At 37.8% G+C, this 10,626-nt stretch overlaps 1 protein-coding gene across 2 annotated transcripts in view; it reads left to right on the top strand.

Annotated features, from left to right (window-relative positions):
- The first annotated feature begins 3,504 nt into the window (after nt 1–3,504).
- LOC130267390 (protocadherin gamma-C5-like) overlaps nt 3,505–10,626 on the top strand; it is a 571,493-nt gene continuing 564,371 nt past the window's right edge. For both annotated transcript variants that reach the window (XM_056517138.1, XM_056517134.1), the window contains exon 1: nt 3,505–6,009. In XM_056517138.1, coding sequence (XP_056373113.1) covers nt 3,640–6,009 — 2,370 coding nt within the window. In that variant the 5' untranslated portion in view covers nt 3,505–3,639. The remainder of the gene's footprint in view (nt 6,010–10,626) is intronic.

Genomic DNA, 10,626 nt, shown 5'->3' with positions numbered 1-10,626 from the left:
GGTCCTGGCTACTGTCAGCAGCCGGGGACCCGCTGGTAATGGCGGACAAAAGTGATCGCGCTGATGTCTGCCATTAACCCCTCAAATGCCGTGATCAATACAGATCAAGGCATCTGCAGAAATGTGTATGTTTAAATTGATGATCGGATCGCATGAGGCGCTGCCAAGGGGATCCGATCATCTAAAATGGCGGCCGGAGGTCCCCTCATCTGCCTCCGGCCATCACCAAGGGTCTTCTGCTCTGGTCTGAGATCGAGCAGACCAGAGCAGGAGATAGCCGATAATACTGATCAGTGCTCTGCCCTATGCATAGCACTGAACAGTATTAGCAATCAAATGATTGCTATAGATAATCCCCTATGGGGACATAAATTGTCCCTTTTTCCCAAAAAGAGTAAAAAATAAATAATAAACATATTTGGTATCGACGCGTGTGCAAATGTCCGAACTATGAAAATATAATGTTAATGATACCATACGGTGAACGCCGTAAACGTAAAAAATAAAAAAAAGTCCAAAATTGCTGCTTTTTTTGTCACATTTTATTAAAAAAGAATTAATAAAAAAGTTAATTGAAAGTTTCATATATGCAAATGTGAAATCAATAAAAAGTACAGATCACAGCGCAAAAAATTAGCACTTATACAGCCGCAAATACAGAAAATTTTTAAAGTTATAGGTGGTTAAAATAGGGCCACTTACTGATTTTGTACAAAAAGTTTAATATTTTTTTTAAAAAAAGCATGACATTTTTACCGTAACTTGTACAGTGTGAAAGCAAAGCCCAAAAATATAATTGGCCTGATCCCTAAGGTGAAAATGGGCCCTGTCCTGAAGGGGCTAAAAAACAGAAAAACAGCAGATTATGTTGTAAATAATGAAATACTGTTTTTATGCTACCTAAGTCCACCCCTGGTCTCACAGGCATGTGACCAATGTCCCTCACTGAGCACAGGCAGTGACTCCCTACATGTAGTAATTGGCTGCAGTGATCACATGCAGGGGCATACTGATTGAGGGGCAGGAGGGGGGGGGGGGGGTCCAGCCTGAGTTCCATTGATCTGCAGGGGTGCCAAGTCCCCTGTCATGGGCATACCTACCATATAGGCAGGGTACAGTACCACTATGTAATATACCCGAAGAGATTGTATAAATTAGAAATTGATATAATTATACCAACCTGCAGAGTAAAGTTATCACTAAAAATCGTATCAATGAAAACATCAACTTGTCTCCTAATTTTTTTTTTACTTGTGTCTCATTCTTTTGTTAACACCTGCTATGCTATAAAAAATTGTTAATACTGAATATCCACACAAAAAACAAAACAAAAAACATTTTTAAATAACTCTTAGGGTTGTAGGTTTTAAAACTGGGTTGCTAACATACAGACTTTTCAAATCCACTCCAGAAATGAACTTGTCCCTAAAAAAAATCAGATTTAGAAATTTTCTTGAAAATGGGAAAAATTGCTACCAAATTTATGAACCTTTTAACTTCCTTAAAATTAAAAGTAGTGTTGCTCGCGAATATTCGCAATTCGAATATTATTCGCGAATATCGCATATTCGCGAATTCGCGAATTTCGCGAATATAGCGCTATATATTCGTAATTACGAATATTCGTTTTTTTTTTTTTTTTCACAGTACACATCACAGTGATCACCCCTCTCTGCTTCCAGCTTGTGTGGTGTAAAGAAGGCTGTAACACTACTGTGTGAGACTGGCGTGCGAAAATTCGCATATGCGAAAATTAGCATATGCTAATTTTCGCATATGCGAATTTACATATTTGCTAATTTTCGCATGCGTGTATTTTCGCGTACGCGAAAATAAAACGAGGATATAACGAATATGCGAATATTCGCGAATATATGACGAATATTCGTCCATATATTCGCGAATATTCGCGAATTCGAATATGGCCTATGCCGCTCAACACTAATTAAAAGGACATTTAACAAATCATGCCTACACAAAGAAGACATATAGTAGATTTGAATTAATAACTATTTTATGTGGCATGACTATTTGTCATATATGCAAATCATTTAAAAAATTGAAAAATGTTAATTTGAAAAAAAAAAATATATATATTTTTCACGAAATGTTGGTGTTTTTTCACAAAAACTGCTAAATGTATCAACCAAAATTTATTACTAACATAAAGTGTGAATATGTCACAAAAAAGTTGCAGAATCACTTAATAATTAAAACCATTCCAAAGTTATTAGCACATAAAGAGACACAGTGAGGCTCGTTCATTAAAGGGGTACTTTGGAGGGAAATAATTTTTTCAAATCAACTGGTGGCAGAAAGTTAAACCGATTTGTAAATTACCTCTATTTAAAATCTTAAGCCTTCCAGTACTTATCAGCTGCTGCATGTTACAGAGGAAGTTGTGTAGTTCTTTCCAGTCTTATCACAGTGCTCTCTGCTGCCATCTCTGTTTGTGTCGGGATCTGTCCAGAAATTGACAATGAAAGACTGACACAGACAGAGACAGTAATTACTGACACAGACAGAGGTGGCAGCAGAGTGCATCACATCTCACTGGAAAGACTACATGACTTCCTCCAGGGTATACAGCATCTGATAAGTACTGCAAGGCTTGAGATTTTTAAACAGTTATTTACAGATCTGTATCAATGTTTGTTTCCTTTTGAGTACTCATCTAATTCATATGATAGCCCCGACATACGATCCTTTCAACATACGATGGCCTCTCAGAGGCCATCGTATGTTGAAGGCAGCATCATACTATGCTTCTGAGTGTCGGGGCCATCGCAAAAACAGCTATCCGGCAGCACAGACTGCTTCAGCTGCCACCGGGCCGTCAGTTCACTGCTCCTCTGTTGCTGCTGCCCCGTGCCGTCGCTCTCCTTCGCCATCATCACGTCGCCGTTCACGCCGCCCCGTCGTCCAATAGGGGTGGCGTGAGCGGCAGCGTGATGTCGGCAATGGAGAGCGATGGCGCAGGGAAGTGGCGACGTAGTGATACGGGAGCAGAAGAGCGGCGAACTGACATATCATTGTGCTTCCATGTACGAACACCCTCAACTTTTATTTTTTAAAGTATAGCTATGCTTTCAAATTGATCAGAACAAATGCTGTTTACAATCCTATTTAATGTTTTGCAATAAAAAAATTTAAGGCTTATATGTTTAGCTCATTTAAAAAAAAACAGTTACAAATTACATAATAGTTTTTCGTTACAGTTTTGATAATCTGCACTGCTTATTATAAAACCACAAGTACATATTTTATATTTATTTATAGACATATAACAAAAGGGTATTGTGTTTCAACATTTAGAACTACATATAATGCTGTTTTATTTTAAAAACAACATGCTTAAAATGTATATGCTTCCTATTTAGTAATATTAGAATTGTATTGCAGTTCCTACATTTAGCCTCATGATGTCAGTATTGGATAAGATGGTAGACAAGCTGAATATTCTGTGTGTAGAGCAGGTGATTCTTACAATATTCATACCCAGCAGATCTTACTGAAGGATAGGGGCATTTCTACTTCTCCTTGTTTTGGATTATTTTACTCTTAAGATTCTGGATTGGACATTGCATTATTTCTTGGATTTTAAAGAAAAACATTAGACTTTTTCCTTCTATAAACAACATGGCATGGCAAGTAATATTTCTCTATTTTACCTTATGTTCTGTGACTGTTTCTAATCCACTTCACTATTCAATTCTAGAAGAGATGAAGATAAATGCTGCAGTTGGGAATTTAGTGAAGGATTTAGGCTTAAATACTAATGAATTAGAAATAAGAAAATTACGGATTGTTTCTCATAACATAAGAAATTATTTCAATGTGAGTTTAGAAAGCGGTATCTTATATATCAGTGATAGGATAGATAGAGAAGAGCTGTGTGGGTCAGAGCAGAGCTGCTTTATGGACCTTGAGATTTTGGCTGAAAATCCTGTGAATGTTTATCCTGTCAAGGTGGAAATTCTCGATATAAATGACAATTCACCAACATTTTCTAAAGATGTTTTTGAAATAGGAATAAGTGAGTCTGCGGATCCTGGAGAACACTTTGTTCTGGGAAATGCAAGAGACTCAGATATTGGAAGTAATTCCTTACAGAGTTATACTCTGAGCCCAAATCCACTTTTCTCCTTAGGGGAAAAAACTGACAGTAAAGGTACAAAACACCCAGAGCTGATCTTGGACCAAAGTCTAGATCGTGAAAAGCAACAGACATATACCTTAATTCTGACAGCGTCCGATGGAGGAAAACCTCTGAAAACTGGAACAGCTATAATAAAAATTCTAGTTCAAGATGTCAATGACAACTTCCCAGTCTTTAACAAAGACATTTATAGAACAAGTTTAAATGAAAATTCACCGGTTGGTTCACTAGTTCTTCATCTAAGTGCTACCGATAAAGACGAAGGATCCTATGGGGAAGTTACTTATTCTTTTAGTCACATTCCTGAAAAAGCCAATCATGTTTTTTCTATGAATTCTGAAACTGGAGTTATTACAACAATAGGGGATCTGGATTATGAATTAGTGAAAACATATGAGATGATGGTGGAAGCAACGGATGGTGGAGGCCTTGTTGCTAAATGCACTATAATAATTGAAGTAGTGGATGTCAATGATAATGCACCTGAAATCATTATTTTATCTCTATTGACACCCATTCTGGAGGATTCGCCACTGGGGACACTTGTGGCGCTTATTAATCTTAAAGATTTAGACTCTGGAAAGAATGGGGAAGTTACATGCCAAATACCTGAAATATCAACCTTTACGTTAATACCATCTTCCAATAATTACTACAAAGTCATAACTGCAAACCACCTGGACCGAGAAGTGAATTCAACCTATAATATCACAATTACTGCTGAGGATGAAGGTATTCCTCCTAAGGTGACTAAGAAGACTATTTCTATAATCATTTTGGATATAAATGACAATCCGCCGCTCTTTGATAAACCTTCTTATACAACTTATATTCCTGAGCACACTCCAACTGGGACATCAATGCTTTATGTTCATACAACTGACCTGGATGAAAATGAGAATGCCAGAGTCATATTTTCTATCTTAAATACAGATGTTGATGATATTCCAGTTACATCCTATGTTTCCATAAACTCAATGACTGGGGTTCTCTATGCCCAGAGATCATTTGACTATGAACAGTTGCGGGAATTTCAGTTCCAGGTGATGGCTAAAGACAGTGGATCTCCTCCTCTAAGCAGTAATGTCACAGTGAGGATATGTATCATTGATAAGAATGATAATGCTCCTAAGATCCTCTACCCATCAGCAGACACTGAGGGATCAGCATTATTTGAGTTTATTCCTCACTCTGCCGAGAAAGGTTATCTAGTCACCAAAGTGATTGCAGTGGATGCTGACTCCGGACATAATGCCTGGCTCTCCTATCACTTACTACACGTTCCCGATCCAACTTTATTCACTATCAGCCAATATACTGGAGAAATCAGAATAAGACAAGATCTTCCAGACATTGATTCTTTGAGGCAAAAAATAGTTGTTCTGGTGAAGGATAATGGAGTCCCCTCTCTTTCCTCTACTGTTACGATAACAATGCTTGTAGCAGAAAATTTTCAACAGGTTTTACCAGAAATGAAACGTCAACCCAATAAATCGTATATTCCCTCTAACGCCACCTTCTACCTTGTCATCTCCATAGCTCTGATTTCCTTACTATTCATTATAACAGTGTTGATTACAGTTGTCTTTAAGTGTCGGAAGTCAAGGACAACACCATCATATGGACCATACAGTAGAAATGTGTATCCTCAATTCACCCTTGGATGTCCTTCTGAAATCAGTGATACAAGTTTACCTTTCCCATTCTCATATGATGTGTGTGTGACTCTGGACTCAAAACAGAATGAAATTGCTTATCTGAAACCCGTGCAGAACGTCCTTACAGAGAATCTCATAGACACAGATGACTCGGCTGTTGGTGAAATTGTGGCTGGAGCACAAATTACTCAGGTAAAACAAAATTATGATCTTAAATGGGGCCTAGTATTTAAAAAGTAATGAGAATGTGAGAAGTTTTGACTAGAGGGAATATAAGTGCTTTATTTGGCTGTCTCCGGCACTCCCATAGAGAATGCAAAGAGAGGGCAAGTTGACCCCGCTCTGTGCACAAGGAGAGCCAGGGCTCCATTAAAGAGATTGCACAGGTCCCAACACTAATCCCCAACCTGTAGATAGGTGATACAGTTTTAACCACAAAGTACCCGTTTGATAATTTTCTGTGGAGAGCTGATCAAGGCCAAAGGGCACAGCTTTACATTAATTGCTTCTTCCCATTTATTTTAGCTTATAGTTTGGGTATCAGCACCAAATTGACCACCAATCAAAACCTCTGACATGTCACTTTGATATGTTTGAAGCATGAATTGCTTAGGTCTATAAGAGTAATAGAGGCAGTGGAGGACACGTTTAGTTATACCTTTTTAAGTTTTAATTTACTTTAATTATTTTTATTTCATAACTAAAGTCAAATTAGAGGTATTGTTAAACATGTGACTACCTATTAAATTTGTAATTATTTTCTATTATATCTGACTTCTGGTAATAGTTGGTAACACACACTCACACACACACACACACACACACACAAAACACACACACACACACTGATCATCCATAACATAAAACCACAGAGAGGCATGAATACCAAGTTATTTTGGTAAAATGGTACTGTATATTTGGCAGCAACTGAGTAGTCAGTTCTTGAAGTTGATTTGTTGAAAAAGGAAAAATAGTTACTGGGTCAGAACTTCTCCAAAGACAGGTCTTGTGTGTTACAGGACTACAATGGGATTGGGATCTCACAGGACCTGAAAAAATATTTGAGGGTGTAGATGGTCTTCAGTCTGTGGTAGGTGGGAGTGGGTAGTCACACAATATACTGCAGGTCCCACTAATTCTGCGTGAGATAATGATCAACAATTTATCACTTCCTACCAGCGTTTAGTTAGCTTGCTATTCTGGATGGTTGGCATAGCCTCAACATTTGTGGTAATTCTTTGCTATCTCTAAAAGCTGTGACAGAATGTTTGTTGGAGCAGGAGGGATTGGACACACATTACAGGTGCAGGCGGGAGTGGACACATATGTTACAGGAGCAGGCGGAAGTGGAACACATGATTTGTAGAAGTGGGAAGGATTGGACGCACATGTTGTGGGGCATGCAGCAATGGTCAGAAAATTGGCAGAAATAGGATTAAGAAAACAGTTATGTGAAGGAATCTTTTTTCTGTTCCTGGCAGGCATTTGTTAGCACATACCAAAAGTAGTCCAAGGATAGACAACTCATGAACTGACAAAATAGCTTAAATCTCATTGATGTATGCATAGAGTGAAGAATTGCTTGTCTGGTCTCATCCCGACAAAGAGCAACTGTAGATAATGAAAAAGGTAATGATGTCTGATATAAAGATATTTCCACAATTGGAAATAAACTAAACTACAAAGCAGTGGTAAAAGGTGGCCTAGTCTAAGAAACATGCTTTCTTTACATTATGCTAACAAATGCTTACCTTGAAAAAAGATGCCACCAGGATGCACTACGTCAAGAGAGAAAACCAATGGAGACAATATGATGCTCTGGGCAATGATCTACTTGGGAAACCTTGGATTCTCCACAATTTGTCTTTTGTCAAAGTTACTCATGCCTAATGTTGAGACATAAATTATTGATTTATACTCTCCACCTCTTGAAAATTATATATGAGCATGTTTCACTCTAAACATTGTTATACTAGACTTTGCTGTTGTGGTTTAGATTGTGAACAGTGAATGTTGGGTCTTGGTGGATAGAACTTTTGAACAGAATATAATTATGAAAGTTGTTTCTCCATTTTGAATAATTATGTTTTAGAGTTATACAAAATTTAGGTTAATTAGTAAAAAGTTAAATATCTTTTATCTGTTTTATCTGAGTTTTTTCTCAATTGGATTAGTGACAAGTCTAGGCATACCCTTATGATTACTACTTCACATATTATCATTTATTCCTATTATCACAAGTTCCTTGGAGCTTTTAGGCAGCTGTATTAAATAGGCGTTGATGGTCAGAAAAGTATCATTACGGTGTCCAGAAAGGGATAAAGTACAGCCACCAACTCTTTGCACATTATTACATACATACATAGCCATCTCAGTTGATATAGTAGTTTTACTATTTCATCTTGGCCTTCAGTATTTTATTTTAAGAGTTGTTATTAGATCCCCTACCCTCTAATTATAAAAATATGACTCCACTGGTTATTGTAAAACTAGAATATTTAAAGATTTATTGCTATGAATGGTCAAAAGTAAAATAATAAAATCGCTATTCAAACATTTTAGGGGGAATGTATCAATAGCTCTGTGTCTACTTTTTGGTGTAATAAAGTCACAAATCATGGAGCATCCCATATTTGTGAAAAACATTGTCTTTTCTCCACACTTAGGAGGTGTTATTTATTTAAAAGTGTAACTATATGAGCAGTTATATGTGTACTCAGATGTATGGACTTCAGATGTTTATCAGCATCTAGAGCATAAAGATTTTTTATCTAGACAGTTTCATTTAAGTGAAGCTTTTTAAATGTAAACATATGTGAGCTGTTTTTAAAAGGAATATAACCTGTACTTCACCAATAGGCCTTAACGTTTGCATAATGTGTATAATGTCTAAGTGCCCTAAAGCCCTGTATAACACTGTTAGGTCACCTAGGAGTGTATCTATGAACTTCTGAGCTGTTTTTAAAGGAAAGTTAATTTCAAATGGGTTGTACCTGGTGGTAACTAGCAGGTTGAATAAAAACACAATGCACTAGTGGATTTTTTATGTTTGTTAAAATTTATTCCCAATAATTATCCCTTTTTGGAGCTAGATGCCTGCCAGTGTTTTTACGCACATAGAGGTATCGGAAGAAGTAATGGAATTTTGCAAATGGTCCAAAAAATGTACCCTTTTTGGGAGTAGCAACAGGTTTTGTGCCTGAAAAGGGAAGAAGTTGTACTAAAATGATTCCTTTTGTGTTCTGTCAGAGTTGCACTTTTAGAACAGATACAGAAGGCTCTCTGCTGCCTTACTACAATTATTATATATGTGTGGTCCTAATCCTATCTGTATTGTTCACTGCTCACTGTCCCTCACAGAGATCTTCACCTAACACATGCTCTCTCCAAAATGGCTGCTGAAGCTATTTGCATAGACTTTTATAGTGGCTCTGACAACACACATATACTGCCTCCTGATTGGCTGGGAGAACTGTTTGAAAAGCATTATGGGAATTTCTAAGGTCATGTGATTCTTCCTCTTCCTTTCTGACCAAACTAGGGTTCTATTGTTTCAATTTGCTCATCTCTCATTTTAAAAACTTTATTTAGATAGGTTCTGTGAGTTTTTCTATGGTTCTCTGTGTTATAGGCATTGCTTGGGTAAGACAATTAGCCAAGAACATGAGTTTTCTGAACATTGCTGTTGCATGAATACATCTTAAACACTTAAACATTCTGTATGGTAAGTTCAAAGCCTGTCAGATGTCTAATTTCTAAAAAACAGAATGGAGGTTCCCTGACTTACAACAAGGAGACTGTTCATAACTTCACTTTTACAAAAGCATCTGAGCAGTTTCCATAATTGCCACAGAAGTGAATGGAGAGATCTGAGCATATGGTTGGGGCACCGTTCTCTATGTAGGTGCAGTCCCAGCAGGTTTTCCTGCATCTTTTTTGGCTATATAAACACCAAAGTTGATCAGCACCTGAAAAACAATTAAATAAATGCACAGCTGCACATGCAGCAGCACACTACAAAAGCTAAAACATGTGCACACAGGCTCGCGACTCACTTAATTAAACAATAATAACTTTTCCCATAAACCTATAAACCTTTTTCCTAAAGTGTTAACTATGTTCACATATTACCATCTGTTACAGAAAATTTTTGAGAGATATTTCAATATTCCACTGACAGAAATAGTTCTGATTTTATTAAAGTTACCGTATTTATCGGGGTATACCACGCACCAGCCTATAACACACACCCTCATTTTTCTAAGTAAATTTGGGTAAAAAAAATGAGTGTGTGTGTGTGTGTATAATCCGATAAACTGTTTCTGGCCCCGCAGAAGCCGCAGCAGATCAATGATTTAAAGCTGGGGCCGCGCTCCTTCAGGCTTTGGCCTGACAGTGAAGTCGCGTTGAGGACGTCACTCGTAATTGTGCAGTGCACAGCAACAGCGCAGGATGCCGCCGGAGCTTGAAAAACAGGCAACTATAAAACCGGGGATATGGAGAGAGATGGGAGAGATAATCGGGCAGCGACAGTGGGTCTCTGGCCCCAGGACAGGCAATTATAAAACTGGGGATGGGGGAGAGAATTGGGCTGCGGCGGCGGGACTCTGGCCCCCCCACAGAAGCTGCTGCAGTTGATTGATTTAAAGTGCCCGCTTTAAATTACTGATCTGAAGCAGCTTCTGCTGGGCCAGAAAAAGTTTATCGGCATATAACTCGCAGAAACACTTTAGGCTTAAACTTTTAGCCAAACAAATGTGTGTTATACGCCGATAAATACGGTATATATGCATTTTACCTGTTCCCATC

Source organism: Hyla sarda, chromosome 4 (genome assembly GCF_029499605.1).
Source record: "Hyla sarda isolate aHylSar1 chromosome 4, aHylSar1.hap1, whole genome shotgun sequence".
NCBI lineage: Eukaryota > Metazoa > Chordata > Amphibia > Anura > Hylidae > Hyla > Hyla sarda.
Note: the sequence above shows the minus strand (reverse complement) of the source record. Positions and strands in the feature narration are given on the sequence as shown.